The sequence below is a fragment of the Lissotriton vulgaris genome, chromosome 6, assembly GCF_964263255.1.
Source record: "Lissotriton vulgaris chromosome 6, aLisVul1.2, whole genome shotgun sequence".
NCBI lineage: Eukaryota > Metazoa > Chordata > Amphibia > Caudata > Salamandridae > Lissotriton > Lissotriton vulgaris.
This window is the reverse complement of record NC_141694.1, coordinates 1,918,037,900-1,918,054,926: the sequence shown is the minus strand read 5'-3', so window position 1 is coordinate 1,918,054,926 and position 17,027 is coordinate 1,918,037,900. Positions and strand designations below refer to the sequence as shown.

At 44.3% G+C, this 17,027-nt stretch overlaps 1 protein-coding gene across 1 annotated transcript in view; it reads right to left on the bottom strand.

Moving 5' to 3' along the window:
• Positions 1-17,027, bottom strand: part of LOC147709921 (collagen alpha-1(XII) chain-like) — a 185,858-nt gene that overhangs the window by 29,988 nt on the left and 138,843 nt on the right. Inside the window, exon 5 of the mRNA XM_086926126.1 lies at positions 4,270-4,416. Coding sequence (XP_086782252.1) covers positions 4,270-4,416 — 147 coding nt within the window. The remainder of the gene's footprint in view (positions 1-4,269; positions 4,417-17,027) is intronic.

Below are 17,027 nucleotides of genomic sequence, written 5' to 3'. Positions count from 1 at the left end.
TGCCTGGACTCAGTGCAGGGTGCATCAACGATATGTGTGTACCATACACTGAGCCAACCTCCTACATGGCCCAGGGCTTACAGCACTGCTTGTGCCACTCGGGGTGACCCAAGTAAAGTACTGACAGCAGGCCTGCCATTGCAGACTGCAGGGACAGTATACACTGCTCCATTTCGACTTTGCCCTCACCATGTGTGGCAAAGTCAATGCACTGTTAGTTACCCCTAAGGAAGGTCTCCTGAGCCCAGAAGGCAGGGTGTCTTATATTAAAGGAGTGGGCATGTAAGTGCAAGCTGATATGTACCTACGATGGCATTTACCATTAACGTACCCTATAAGTGATAGGAGGACCATAGGATAACATTAGCTTGGGCCCTGGCAGACCCAGGGATGCTAGCTTTATTATGGTACTGCCTAAATAGGTCAAGTTTTGTTTCAAGCAATGTGCCCTCTCACCCGGATCTCATGTCAAAGGCGGCATGGCATGTACCTAGTTTGCTATTGTAAAGGTTGCATACTTGGTTGTCCCAGCTTCTCTGTGCTTTGGCTGACAGTCTCTGATTGCTGCTTACAAGACAGAATTATGACCTCCTTCCAGGCAGTGTGATCACTCCGAGAAGTCAGGAACAAAGGCCAGGGCAGGTAGGAGGTCACACCTTCTCCCTCCCAGGCAGGCTAGTCAAGTGACACATCAAGGAGGAGAGCTTCAAAGGCTGCACCGCATTTGATATGCATCCAGGCTGTCTCTCAGAGAAGTAAACAGCCCGTCCCCACCTGCAGGCACATTTGCACCCGGGCAAGTGGGAAAATTAGGTATTAAGGAGGTGTACACCCCCAGAAGGCTACCCACACCTCTAGGATGGGCTGCCTGATCTGTACACCTGAGGAAGACTTCTGTCATTTTTAATAGTGGTAGAAATAATGGGTTTTGGGTAGAAAAGGTGACCTCAGGGGTAGATTAGCTGCAGGGACTAGCAGCCCATTGGCTACTTGCTCCAACACCCCTACAATCCCTATGATATAGGATTTAAAGGACCCCCTGACACCAGAGCTTCAGCTCTGACTCAACTGACTCAACTGCATTGAAGAGGACTCCAGAGCAGACCGGTATCAATGACAACAGGACTTTGTACAAAGCAAAAGAGGGATAGTGTGAGCCCGTGGCAATGTTCCTGGATCTGCCTGACTGAGGCTTGTCCTAGGCAATCTCTTGGTTCCCCCAGATAGAGGGACCCCTGTGAGACCCAGAACCACTCTCAGATTCCCCTGAACTAATGGCACTAATACCCTACAAACTGCAGGTAAAATAACACTCCAAGTCTGCAGAATCACTGGCCTTTGGGCCCTCCGAGGGGTTGCCCAAATCCAGATGGTCTAGTGCATTACGGGAACTGTAGCCCTTCCTTCCACTAAGTTGCCACAGCTATCGCATTCCCCTGAAATCGAAGTAACTGTCTGCTCTTCTTACCGCTGCCAAGGTCTGTTGGTCACCAGACCGGCAACCGATCTTTTCACTTGAAGCTGCACCAAGAGGGAACTCCATCCAATATTTACCAGACATCAGCAGTGGCCCATTGTTTTTGTTAGGATGGGTGAATACGATAGCGATGTATACCATGATGTGTGCAGGCCAGACAACTGCAATGTTGATAAAAGCAATTTCAACGTATGCCATAACCAATGCCCACAGAACAATGTCAATACCCATCAATGCAATGTCAATGTATACCATAAACTATGCATGCATAACAATGTTGATACCAGTTGAAGCAATGACGAAGTATGCCATGATCTAGGAATGCATAACACTGTCAATATCAGTAAAGGCAATAGCGGTGTATGTAATGGCAACAGTATGCACAATATTGAGGATGTCTGTAAAAACGAATCAATGATTGCCACAGTATTTGTAGGAGTCCAAACAAACTTGTATATTTGCTGTTGGACATCCACATCAACTCCGAGTCAGAGATATGTGGCCAGACAAGACCTGGAACCCCAACACACAGTAATTGAGTGGCAGGTCACAGATGGGGCCTCGCTTACCCCAAAGACAAATACAAACCCAGGGAAAACCCTGCTCGATTTCACAGACAGACAGTTATACCACAAACAGGTCTGAGAAAAGGGGTGACTGATATGAAGAAAAGGGAAGGTTTAGGGACTGGGAAGTGGGTGAACTTGCCCAGTCAGCATGACAGTACCAGACTGCACACAGGCTCTGCAATGGCAGACCTTAGACACATTTTACAAGGCTGCTTCTGTGGGTGGCACAACCAGTGCTGCAGGCCCACCAGCAGCATTTGGATTTACAGGCCCTGGCACACTCAGTGCACTAGACTAGGGTCTGACAAGTAAACCAAATAGCCAAACATGGAACCACTGATTAATACATCAATTTACAATAAGGAGCACTTGCACTGTGGCACTGAATAGCAGTGGCACAGTGCCCAAAGCATCTAACACCAGCAAAAATACACGAGGCAACAGCAAAAATGGAATGAAGACCCACGCCAATGGTGCCAGGTCTAACAGTTTGAGTGTATGTAAGGTATCTCATGTAGTTATTCTATGGTATAATGGTATGAGTGTATATAAACGTATCTTCTGTAGTTATCCTATGGTATTATGGTTGAGTGTATGTAAAGGTATCTCATGTTGTATGAATCCAACCCTCTTGGACCTACGCTGGACATCTTTGAGGCAGAGGTTTACGGTTTTTCCACCATTAGATATTCATGGTTTCTGTTAGGCCTATCTACTTTATTACATTTTTCTTTGTCATCTAGCTAAAATTTCTCTGAGGTCTTTTGTTCAGACGTTTCTTGCGGATCACTGACTGAATATTGACGGACACAATATAGACTACACAAAATCTCGATCCCAAAAATATCGACAGACAAAATATTGAATTCCTATCTACAAACAGGTAAGTACCAAAATATTGAATCCAAAATATCGTTTGAATATATATACTTTGTAAAAATATTGAATTTCGTAAAAATAATGTAAAATTAAAAAAATATAAAAAATAAATAGCTAAAATATACTTAAAAATACTTAAATTACCTTAAAATTATTAAATAATTAATTTAACTTATAAAAAAAATATACAATCATATCTGTTAAAACATATATATATATTAACATAATACTAATAAAAAATACACAATATTATTACCGTAGGATAGCGGGAGTGTAAAAAATACTATTCCCACTCCTGGAAGTGCAACAGTAAGGAAAGCGTTGGATAGCTTAGGGGTAAAAATAACTATTCCCACTCCAGAGAGTGCAACAGTAGGGAAAGCGTTGGATAGCTTAGGGGTAAATTTTACTATTCCCACTCTAGTGAAAAGAAATTAATATAATTCACATAATTATCAATTAATCAATTAATAAAAATTAATTATCAATTAAGAATGAATTAATTACCAATTAAAATGATTTAACAATTTATTCAAAATAAATACCAATAAATTAATTAACATATTTAATTAACTATAATTAAATTACTTACCACCCTATTCCCCTATAAGCCCACAACCCGCTACAGAAATTAAATTGATATTATTCACATAATTATCAATTAATCAATTAATAAAAATTAAATATCAATTAGGAATCAATTAAGTAGCAATTAAAAATGAATTAACAATGTATTCAAAATAAATACCAATAAATTAATTGACATATTTAATTAATTATAATTAAATTACTTCCCACCCTATTCCCCTATAAACCCACAACCCGCTACAGAAGTAAATTACGCAAACATTAAATAACATAAAATTAATTACTTAAAATAAATTACTAAAAAATATACACTTTTCACACATATACTAACATACAAAACACTTTAAAAAATCGATATTATTAAAAATTCGATATTTTTAATAACCTATATTATGTACTTCGATATTTTAACTGTCTATATTTTTTAAATCGATATTACATTACTTACCTTCAAAACAATATTTTTGATGTCTATATTCTGTCCATTCGATATTTTGTCCATTCTATATTTTGTCCATTCTATATTTTGGACTCGATATTTGTGTTCCTCGATATTTTGGACTCGATATTTAGACCATATACCATTTCTTGCATTTAGATGTTTTTTTTTTTAAATATATAAAAGGCAGGCGACCTGGCAAGAAAATATATTCAAGCCTAACAATACTCCTATTAAGGAGCTTAAAGTTTCATTTCTGGTACTATATTTTTTAAATCAACAAATAAGCTTTAAACTTCAAAATAAAGTCCACTTACCTGTGTCGAGACATAGAGTCTCTCTCAGGTAGGGCAATAAACCCACCCAGGAAGAGGAATCTTCAGTTCCAGGCTTGTGTCTTGCACAGGTGTGGTCCTGTCCACCAGGTCCTCCTTTTTTGTTCAGTTGGTCGCGCTGGGTCGCTGCTGCAGGCGATAAAACCAAGAGGACTGATTTAAAGAGAGGGACAGACAGAGAGAGAGACAGAGAGAGAAGTTGAGAGAAAGAGAGATTAAATAAGAGGACTCAGAAGAAAGAGGGCTACAGACAGACAGAGATATAGGGAAAAGGTGAAAGATTAAAAGAAAAGTGAGAGGAAGAGAGCCAGAGGGGGAAGCTGAATAGAAAGAGTGACAGAGGCAGAGAAAGAGACAAAGAGTTGAGAGAAAGACTAGGGGGCATATCATCAACGGCCAGAGAAAACTATCGCTGGTCTCCTGTAGAGTGTGAAATCGTAATGACGCCTATCGTCGGATTCTATCACCCGGTGAGCGCACTATCAGCAACGCGCATCGCAGAGGCAATAGAAATCCAGGCAATATCGGCGATAAGGGGCAAAAACGTAGGAGATAAACATTGCTGATAGGGATAGGTGGACTCAACATAATGATCCACTTCCCATTATGAACATAGACTAGTCGGAAAAATAGCAGGCGTAAGAAACCTGCGATAAAGCTGGTTAGCGCTAGTTGTATTGTCGTTTAGCGGTTAGCGATTGCCTTGCTGATAGGGAGAACCTCTGTTAGCGATGAGAACCGCTGTATTTCACTAGGGAACGCCTACCTCGCATCTCATTAGCAATGCTAGGCGAGGCGATAAATTTATGTGCACTTATGCATGGATTAATGCGTTAGCAAGTCCATGCTGATAGGGCGTTAAAATTATTGCCGCTTTTCCTCCTAAAACGGACGCAAAAGCAGCGATAATTTAAACTCCGGCCCTTGATGACATGCCCCTAGGAGAGCAGGAAAGACACAGCAAGAGAAAGAGCAGACAGAGAGTGCGAAGGGGGAATGAGTGAAATGCAGATGGAATTAAAGAGGGGAAATAGAAATAGGAAGCAAGCAAGAGAAAGAGGGATACAGGCAGAAATAGATCAATAAATGGATAGCTAAAGCGGGAAGTGGAAGAGAGAGAGATACTGCGAAAGAGAGTGAAGGAAACAGAAAGTATGCAAAATATTACTCTTATGGTATTATTCCAGTATAAATCCCATTACTCATAAATACTTTTGTAAATCAGCCTTAATGTGTTGTCTGAATCCTAGCTATATTGTTCATAGGCATAAGGTGGGGGGAAAAGAAAGAGAAACTGTGATTGAGTGGATTAGAAAAAAGAAGAGAGAAGTAGAAACTGCGGAGAGAACAAAAGAGTGGCTGAGAACCAGAGACAGAAGGGGAAAAAAAGGAAGCTAGAGAGAGTGAAAGATATAGATAAAGAGAGACTGAGATAGAGATAATGAGAAGGAGGAGGAAGAGTGAGAGAGATGGAGATGGAGGAATCCAGAAAGCGAGAGGGAAATAGCCAGGAAGAGTGAAAGAGGCCGGGACATCATTCTAGGCCAGCAACGTGGCTATGATTCTAGAAAACGTTCATCGCCAAAGAGGGGAGAAGATACGATGTCCACACCTCACACAGCGACAGCGAAGCAGATTGAATTATATTCCAGTTTTTGCTTATTTGTAAGTTGATATTGTGGTGATATTAACCCTATTAATATATTGAGAGCAGAAATGTCTGGTTGCCAAGCATCTTTGCCATAAGCCACTTCTTCTGCTGCAAACCTCTCTTCATCTGGGCAGAAAGTCCCTCTTACAATGCAGGCTTGATTAGCAAAGTTAACCTACACTTTTAAGTTAACTCTTTGGTGGTATTCACAAACTGCACTTTTGTAATAACTTACACTTTTGTAGTAAATTAAACTTTTGTGGTAGGTCTAGCACCACCCATGGCTAACGCCCATCCATAGAAAATATTGGTGGATGGGTAAATAAAATCCCAATGGTAATAATGTTAAAATATATTATTTAAAATAGATAAAATATAATTAAATATAAATTAATGTTAAAATATATAGAATAGTACATATTTGCTATTTGGTAATAAAATATTAGGCTGGTAAATACTGATAATTAAATAAAAATTAAATACATGAAAATATGTACCTACATCCAGAAAACAAATAAAATACAGAAAGATCTCAAATGTAAAAAGTTGTTTGCAGAGCCACCATTTTCAGCTAAAGAGCATCATGAACCAGAATTAACTGTATCAGTACAGGTAGCCTTGCCCTCTGGATATATTTGAGGAGTACGCACTCTAGTTGTTGAAATTGGGACAGGGCTACTGGATCTTCTTCACTCATAAAATGAACTCCTTAGCATGGACGTGCAGGTGTGTGAATAGCAATCCCGCCTGCACCCGTTCTCAACCAGAATACGGACAGCGGCAGCTAACCTGTACATTTGGGTCCTCATACCAGCTCCCCCTCTGCTGCGTGTCACTTCGCCTCCAGCTTCCTGTTTTCTATGCATTTTCACTCTGTTACCGCTTCCCATAATCGATTGCCTGCATAGCTTTTATCTGCTACATTGTATCCTATTAGCCATTAACATTGTGTCCAGCCTGTACTCTATCATTCCATTTTTATGGCCAGTAACGCTGTTATTTTCATTATCCCCTACTGTACTCTTTGTTAAACTTGTCCATTTTTGTATTATCAGACCCCCTTTTCTGTTGCTCCTTATTGCTTTGTATTCTGTTATTCCTGCTGTTTTTGGTACTCTGCCACCACTCCCCCACCACTGCTCGATTTCCCGCCATTTTTCGCTGCTTCTTTCCATCATACTTCCCTCCTCCCATTGCCCCTCATCCTTCCATTACTTACTTATTGGAGGCCCCAGCGTAGCCCCATTGAGCAGGTCCATGATCGATGTTGACCTTTGCTGTGTGTCGCTTCACCTCCCGCTGCATATTTTCTTTGCATTTTCTCCATGTTACTGCTAGGCCTATTCGATTGCCTGCATAGTCTTTAGCTGGAACATTGTATTCTATTGGCTGTTAACGCAGTATCCAGCCACTCCTTTCCCTCCCCTTCCCATGTCCCAACACCCCACCTCCCTCTCAGGACCTACCAAAGGAAGCTACGGTGCATCCACTGCAGCGTACATGCAGCCAGTGTGCCAAAGGTGCGACAAAGGCAAGCCCCTCTGCACCTATCCACGCGTAGACTACACCCAGCACTAGGAACTCTGGCACTCCCACCCCTGTCGCGACAGGACAACTGAGCTCCACACCTCAGACCCTGAACCCCACTACAACAACTGCTGCTGCACCTCACCTCGATCTATGGTAGGACCTTCCACCTGCTGACATTCCTTCTTCACCTGTAACACCAGAGCACTCACTCATACGGCAACAACTACCCCACTGACTACGACCACCCCGAACACCTCTACTGCCTTCTGCTCAATGCAAGCTCTCTCTGCAAACATGCCACCGAGTTATGGGACACCATCTCCTCTCTCCCCTCTCATCTTCCTCACCAAGACCTGGCTCAAACCCGCATCGGCACCTGACATTGCCTCACCAACATCCTATGGCTACAAGATAAAACATTGAGACAGAATCAACAAGCACAGAGATGGAATTGCCATAATCCACAAGGGATCTATTCAATGCACAACCACCACAGATGACAGATCATGGAACATTTCAACTTCCAACTCCACACCAACAGCAAAATCACTATACAGAGGCATGCTTGCCCACAAACCTCCAGGACCTCATCCCATCTTCGGCGATGCTATCCCAATTTTCATCGCCCTGCTCGTCATCGATTCCAAGCATTACATATTCCTCAAATATCTCAATTTCCACCTTTACGAACCACCATGACACCAACACCACCAACCTCCTTGTAATCATAACCCCCCATCGGCCTCACTCAACTAGTCACTTACCCCAAGCACATTGCAGGACATGCACTCAATCACATTTCCATGGCCAGGGACATAGTCAAGTACAGCCACATCACCGAACTCCCCTGGACAAACCATGCCGTCATTCACTTCACCATCACAGGTCACCCCGTCCCCACACCAAGCTGCCCAGCATCTCTCACCAGAGTTCAAACAAAGTATCAGAGTATCAATGGACTAACGCCCTCAACTCCTCCCACCCAGATACCTCAATCAACCTCATACAGGCTGTCAAGAACTTCTCCATCTGGATCACCAATTGTGCCGACAGAACCACCCCCATCAAGCTCATATAACTTAAGAGACCCTCCAAACAGGTCAGCTGGTGCACCATGAATCTAAGAACTGCAAAACACACCTGCAAGCAACTTGATAAAAGGTGGTGTATCAGCAAGAACACCAAAAACCGAATGTCCTAAAAACATCACTGAACCACTTCTACTAATACTGTAACAAACAAAAATGGAGCGTCCTTGCCAACTACATTGTGGCCAGTGCCAACTGCAGTAAAGAACTATTCAACATCATCAGGGAGTACCCTTAGACCTCAGAAAACATCATCACCTCTTGCAGGAACTCTGCGACTCCCTTGAAGACTTCTTCTTCAATAACATCTCCAACATCTACAAAAACATCGCCCACCAATCTACAGCTGCCAACCTCCTCAGCCTCATCGCACCCACTGGGGCTGACCCCAACCACCTGCTAATCACCTGGGACCCGGTCACCACTTAAAACACCACCACCATCACCATCGTGAACTACGTCCACTCAGGAGCACCGACGGACCTCTGTCCCCACCACGTCTTCAATCTTGGGAGCAAGTCGATTAGCAACAAACTCACCACCATCCTCAGTTCACCAATCCTGCCTGGACAACCTTTCCTTTGAAAGGACTTACTACAGCCACCTTCCCCAATGAACGAAAACACGCTGGTCAACCCCCTTCTCAAGAAACCATCCGCCATCTTCAACAAACTCAGGAGCTTCCACTCTCTCTCTCAGCTCCCCTATCCAGTCCTCAAAAAAGCCATCAACCCCCTACTCATGGAACAGCTGGAGAACAACGACCTTCTGGACATCTCCCAATCTGGATTCTATACCAACCACAGCACCAAAACCGCCCTATTCTCTACCACTAATCATATCAATTTGAATTTAAATTTGAATTTGAATTTAAAATTACTTATAAAGCGCACGTTCGCCAGCGGCTTCATGGCGCTACAACTAACAGAAACAGGGTGGACTGGCCCATGTAAAGTAAATAATTCAGATTCAGATTGTGGGAGGAGTAATTTAATTAAAGGCTTTAGAAAACAAAAGGGTCTTGAGTTGTTTTCTGAACTGGGAGTAGAGAGTCAGGGTCCTAAGCTCAGGGGGCAGGGAATTCCAGAGGAGTGGAGCAAGGGTCGTAAATTTCGAACCGCCCCATTTCTTCCTCCGAAAGCGCGGGACCGTAAGAAGGGCCTGGGTGGATGAACGGAGGTCTCTGGTGGGGACGTAGGGAGTAATCTCGGAAGAGATGAAAGCCGGTGCCGTGCCCAGTCTCGCTTGAAAAGTGATGGAAGCCAGCTTGAACTGGACACGCTCACGAACGGGGAGCCAATGTAAAGATTTAAGGAGGGGGGTGACATGGTGAAATTTTGGTAATTTGAACACCAGGCGGGCCGCCTGGTTTTGAATCTGTTGCAACCGCCTAAGACTATATGCAGGTATACTAGCATATAGGGCGTTGCCGTAATCCAGGCGGGAGATGACCATCGCCAAGGTGATCAGTTTAAGGGCTTGAAAAGAAAAAAAACGAGACACCTTGCGTATAGTACGCAGTGAGAGAAAGGAAGAGGACACCACAGAGCTGACCTGGGAGTGAAGAGTGAGTTGAGAATTGAGCTTAATACCTAAAGTTTTTACTGAGGAAGAGGGAACGGGTGAGGAACCGAGAGAAGGGGGCCAGAAGAAAAGAGACCAGGGGCTGGATGAACCACCCGTTAACACCAGTTCGGTCTTATCTGGGTTAAGTTTTAGATGGTTGTGGTTCATCCAGTCACGAATGTGGGTCATAGTGGATTGGAAATTAGAGATAGAAGACAGAGAGGAAGACAGATCGAAAACAAGTTGGAGGTCGTCAGCATAGTTATATACTGCGACCTCCATCTGCTGAAGAGAAAAGATAAGCGGGGCAATGTAGAGATTGAATAAGAGGGGAGAAAGAGAAGAGCCCTGGGGGACCCCGCACTGAACTTTCCGGAAATCCGCGCTAAAATCACCCAGGCGAACAGCCTGGGTGCGGTCCCTCAGGAAGGAGGATAACCAGACCAGTGCAGTACCTCCGATCCCCGCCGCCCTGACACGGGAGAGTAAGATGGTATGATCAACCGTGTCAAAGGCGGCTGAGAGATCGAGCAGTACCAAGGCCTGGGTCTTATTGGTATCCATTCCCTCCCTGAGGTTGTCAAGGACCGAGAGTACCACGGACTCCGTAGAGTGTGCAGGGCGGAAACCGGCCTGGCGGGGGGCTAAGGCCCCATGCATCTCCACAAAAGTGCTCAGAGTGCGAGTAACGTGGCGCTCGAGCACCTTTGCTGAGAATGGCAAAAGGGAGATGGGGCGGTAGTTGGCCGGGACCGAGGGGTCCGCACCAGGTTTCTTGAGGATAGGAACGATGATTGCAGTTTTCAGAGGGGTAGGCACCACACCCTGGGAGAGTGAGCTGTTAAGGAAGTGGAGAGGGGGATCAGAACATGAAGAAAAAATGTGACGGAGGATGTGAGAGGGACAGGGATCAAGAGGGGAACCAGATTTGACCAAGGGAATTATTGAGATAAGACATTCCTTAGTCAGCGGAGGAAAAGCGTCAAGATGACCCTTAGGGGGGGGGACACCGAGGGTCCACAAACGTAGGAGAGGAAGGAGGAATGTTGGCCTTGATAATAGAAATTTTCTGAATGAAAAAATTATTGAGGGAGTGACAGAGTTCAGGTGAGGGAGTGGGTTTCAGTGTAGTTCTGTCAGAGAATGCCAAGTTGTTCACAATCGAAAAAATTACTTTCGATTGGTTCTCTGCGGCGAGGATTTTGGAGGAGAAATAAGCTGTTTTAGCCCCTAAGATGGCCTGCTTATACTGGGCTAGGATGTTGATAAACTCCAGTCTTAATAGGGGACAGTAATTTCTCCTCTAGGCACGCTCGGCTCTGCATACCGCTAATTTAGCAGTCTTAAGATCCTCATTAAACCACAGGTTGGCATCCTTCTCCCGCTTAGATGTAACCCGCTTGAGTGGGGCAATAGAGTCACACCCAGAAGTGAGCCACTGGTTGATGGAAGCGGCTTGGGAGAGAGTAGATAACCCCTGTAGTGAGGGGTAGGAGGCCATAAGTGAGTCAGAGAGGTTGTCTAGGTCTACTCGTCCCCAGGCCCGGACCCACACGTTTTTAGGAAGTGAAAGTTTGACCGGGGGGTATATAGAAAGGGTAAAAGAAATTAAGTGGTGGTCCGACCAGGAACAGGGTAAAATAGAAACAGAATTTACAGGGCAGTTCAAGGACCAGATCTGGTCAAGCACATGTCCTTTAGCATGGGTGGGGGAGTGGATGTGAGGTATAAAATTGAAGGAACAGAGGGTTTCTGAAAATTCCTTAGAGGAGGAACACTCAGCAGGGTCTGACGGCCAAAAATTAAAGTCGCCCAGGAGCAGGATGGAAGTGTTATTAATAGCAATTGTAGCTAATACTTCCAGAAAGGACGGAAGGAACAATAAGGGTGATTGGGGGGGGCGGTAGATAAGTAAGCAGGTAAGAGGAGGGGAAATAGAGGTGGTACGAATGGCCAGGTACTCGGTCGTAGCAATATCAGGCAGAGGGAGAATTTGAAAGGGAAGGTCTGCTCGGGCAATAAGCGCTACTCCTCCCCCAGCCCTGCCGTTAAGACGGTCCGAGCGTAGGGCGTAGTATGAAGCTGGTAAGGCGGCCAAAAGGGCGGGGAGGGAATCATCACGAAACCAAGTTTCTGTGAGAAACAACAAGTCTGGGGCATGAAGGTCCAGCAGCACTGATAGCTCATGCGAGTGAGCTACGGCGGATCGGGTATTAAGATAAAACGCTTTGAGGGTTTTGGTGGGCGCCAGATTGGTAGTAACCCTCGGAGAATTGATAGGGACATGGTAGGGGAGAGGGGGAGCATGTGAAGGGGACAAGCCAAGTGAGGATATGCGGGAACTAATGGCAGCGGGTAAAAACCAGGGGCCCTGGAGACTTAAAAGGTCTGCAGAGGAGTAGGTGAGCAAATGGGCAGAGTGACATGCCCCTAGCCCCGGCTGGCCGCGGACGGGCGCAGACGGGCTTGACTTGTGCGCGACTTCGGCGCGAAGTCGGCGCTCCCGCTGCGCTCGTCCGCTGCGCTTGCTCCAGGTTGCCATATATAACTGGTTGCCGTGAGCCACTAGACCGCTGACCTGCACGGTGGAGAGGCAGGGCGGAAGTGGAGCAGGACCAGACAGGAAGTGTCGCTCGTGGGCTGACCCTCCGCTCAAACGGCACACAGCCGGGGCGGACCGGGGTCGAGAGCGAGAAGATGGAGGTAGGTTCCTCAACTGCAGAATATTGATGAAGGCACCATGCTCACAATCAGCATGAAGAGGTGTTCTAATTAGCCTGCATAAATGCACACGCGAGCGCGCAGCGCTATAATCTGTTAAAAGTTTAAAAATATGCCAAGTGCACAGCACCGCTATCAGTCAGCGAGCTGAGCAATTTAAAAAGCGATAAAATCAGGGGTCTAAGTAGCGTGGGAGCGCGTGAGTAGCCTGCCACCGCTAGGATCTGTAAAAGTTGTCTGAGCCCTCTTCACTGTGGAGGAATGGCAACTCTGATCCTCCTCGCCCTCTTAGCAGCATTCAACACCGTATCCAACCAACACCCTTATCAAGAGACTCCGCCACATTGGAATTCAAGGTCACACTCTTAGATGGATTGCCTCGTTCCTTACCGGAAGAATCTCGAGAATCCACCTCCCGCCCTACACCTCCAAACACAAGAGCATCATCTGTGGCATCCCTCAAGGATCATCCCTCAGTATATGGATAGGGAGCACGGCATGGGGGGATTGCAATAATGAATCGTTCAGAGATACAATGCACCGTAAAAAAACTAGAAGGCATGGAACTTACTGAAGGACTGGTCTTCTCAATGAAGCTCACTAACAATGTTTATACATCAGGTGCCCTAGTTTACCGCCCACACAAATACCATCCTTACTTTTCAGAGATATTATTGAATTCTATTGCTCCTTTTATAGTGCAATACTCTCGTTTTATTGTTTTGGGTGACTGCAATTTACATACTGATGACCCAAGTTGCAAGGTGGTTGCTCAATTAGTTGAGTCTGTGTCGGATTTGAATTTAACACAAACGGTTGAAGGTTCGACTCATAAAGATGATCATGCACCTAATGTCATCTTTTCTAATATCACCTAGCTAGTCACGGAAAAAAAAACCTTCCTCTGGTTTGAACAGGTCACTTTCTAGTTCTGATCAACCCGACAGTGACTGATATTCAAAGTGACGGTGATAGACAGGCTAAGATGTCACAACAGTGGAATTGCATCGTATATCTGATACCAATGTGCGCACATTAAAACTGATAAGAGGTAAGAAATTGACAAAGATGTCAACTCCCCTAATAAGGCACTAGATGAAGGCTTAAACGAACTGCGTCAGCGAGGAGAAATATTTGTATTTCTCCGAGTATTTTCCTCTTTCTATGCGTGCCACATAGAAAGAGGAAAGTGCCATCAATGATTGTTTTGTGTAGGAAGGTGTCCCTTCCTGCCCAAAAACAATCCTCCCCGCAATGCAGGCGCCTTTGCACCATGGCGCTGGTGCACGGCTGCTGTTTGTGCGCTGGTGCAGGGGAGAAGGACAGGAATGCGCCGTATTTTGTGGACTGCAGGCCTTCCTGCTGCTTGCACGGCAGTGCAGCAGGAAGGCCTGCTGTGCTGCCGTGCATCAAACGTTTGTAAATCAGGCCCCGAGTCTGCATTCAACTTTTTATTCTTTTATTTCAGACAGTCACCATTACACGTAAGAGGTGTTAGACAACCCTAAACTTTTGGCAAACTGTGTATTCTGTTTTATCAGCGTTTGATATAGACCTAGAGTTTTCTTTCCCATATTTCATAACAATACTGTCATTGTTAACTAGGTCATTCGGATATAGATAAAAAAAAAATCAAAACATCCTACCCTCAGACATTTTACTAATAAAATATATAGAACGCTCCCCACATGAGGCGGCGAGAGAGTCCTGTACCTGTATTTTGTTATACTCCACCCAAGCAGCAGCTTTCTTACATACTTGGAGGAAGGTTTTGTATAGATGCCATGCTGAGGGAACGCCGCTGTGCTAATAAACACTGTAACTTTGTCTTTATCTAAAAACAGGCCTGCCGAGTGAGTTCTTTCCATGTGTAACTGCGTTAAAGATGAGTGTGCGGGATCTTTCGGACCCTATTTCACCAGGTAAAGTGTCAGCTTGTAAAAACACCTAAAAAGTTTTTCTTAGCGAATTTATTATGGCTTAAGAAATGCCAAATCTGAACAGTGTCATTTTACAATATTTTAAAGACCGTCAAACAAAATCTGCCTGGCGCTGTGGATCTGAATGAAGTTGTTAAATACAGAGGATACAACCATGTTCCCATTCGTACCCAACGGCTGACTAAAACGTATGTCTGCTTTTAGATTTCAATTTTTAATCAAGATGTAGTAGTCTCAGACTTCCATGTCAGGGGTCAGATCAAAAGCGAACAGCGTGTAGCCCATCCCATATCCTTCTCTTGACATGACGAATCCAGTGTCATGCAGGTGCTTACCGGTTATTGAAACCAAGCTGAGATATTCCCTGATATAAGTAGTGTTTCCAAAGCTGGATGTATGCGGTTTTGCTGGGATCATAGCCCCCTCATGGAACAATGCTGCGTAGTTGATAATGTAGTGTTTGCAATTGAAAGGGCTTGGAGTATTGAGACGGCTAAAAGCTGTGTAGTCAACAAAACCTATGATAATAAGTTTCGGTCGTTGCCCCAAAAATACATTTTGCTGCTGGGTGAATTAAGGACTGGCTGGGAAGCTGAACATCTTCAGAGCTACTCTTTTAAAAGTGTTCTTGGTGCTCGATAGATCTAAAGTTTCGGCAAGAGCTAGTTTGACGTTTGGGGACACTTTTACTCTCTTTACAAGCAAACTAGTGGTCAATATGGCCAGTTTATACTATTCCACATCCCAGCTGATGACAGAACGAGTCCTTGTTGCGGTTCAGCTTGATCTTAAGACCAATACCGCTGATGAGCAGTTTATCTTGGAAAGAAGAGGTCTGAATGAATACTCCCAAGGAGGTCAAACTGTTTACTGCCGGCTGAGAAGCTTGCTCTTTTTACAAAACCTTGATTGTCACCATCCAGCTCCTTGTCTTCAAAATGTGCATAAGTATCCTTGTAGAAGAGCCCTGCGGAAAGCTGAGTGTCCAGAGTGTCACGGCTGTAATTTTAAATAATATTGATGTAGGCATAAATGTATGATTAGTTGATCACCCTGGGTACTGTCCACTTGATTAAATATGTTTGCGATGGGGTAAGCGATAGTCACCCCTTTTGTGGCGGCAGTAATTTGGCACCGTCCGCTTTTACAAGTTTACAAACAAGATGCAGTATAGTATTGTTGAAATCTCGCACATATCTGTGGATCATGACACAACAAACTATATCCACACCATTGCCTTCAAAGCTGCTAGAGATGATACTCCCATGAAAAAACAGTTTTTGATACTGGTCTCAGTGGATTTTAGAGAAAACAAGTCTAACTCTGATTTAGAGCATTATCTCGATGCACATTGTTCAAACACCATGTTTCAGCTTCTTGCGTTTAAAAAAATATTTAAGCTAGCAGGTTTTCTTAGTCCTGATCTTCTTTTGTGAGCGCTTTTCAAAAAGCTCCTCATTTTTTTGTAGGGAACCGGTGGACCCCTGCGTTGTGAAGACCTTTGCTTCCTTTAAATACTTGTGCTTGGCCTGTACACAAGTCCCGACAGCTGAAGTCACAGATCCCACCACACCCTGGGCTATATTTGAGGACCCTGTTTTAACATGGGATTTTGCGAATTTCACAGCCTCTTTTCAAGAAAGGCATAGCTCTTCTAAAGAAACAATGGAAAAACCCACCAAGGCCCACCCAGTACAGTACAGTTCCCTCTTGAAAGAATGGTGGCCCTCAATATCCTGCCTTGTGTCTGTAATAGTCCCTGTACAGAGGGGGTCACCATATGTTTTCACGAGTACCATGACGACTTCTTAAATTTCACTGTGACATCGCAGTTTTAAATGAAGTTTAACAATACCTTTCCCGTATTTAAAGGACACAGGCTCAGACTTATTGTCCAAACTCATAACTGTCATAATTTCAAAATGGTTTTTAGAAATTGCTATGTAGTCAAGTTTGACATATTGAACATTAATCACTGTGTAATTTTCCCCTTCACCTGGACCCATCTTAACAATGGTGGATAACTATCCACGATCCACTGCGGCTCTACAATGTCACTATACACGTAGAGCGTAGAGAAACCTCCGTCAATATCGGGGCACGTACGTTCAGGCTCTACCAGGCTTATTACAATCTGTACTGTTCCTAAAACTCTTCTTAGTTTACCAGTACCGCTAAACTCTGTATCGTGATTTGGAGCTTTAAGGCACATCTTCCTTCTAACGTTATCTAATTCTATATGAA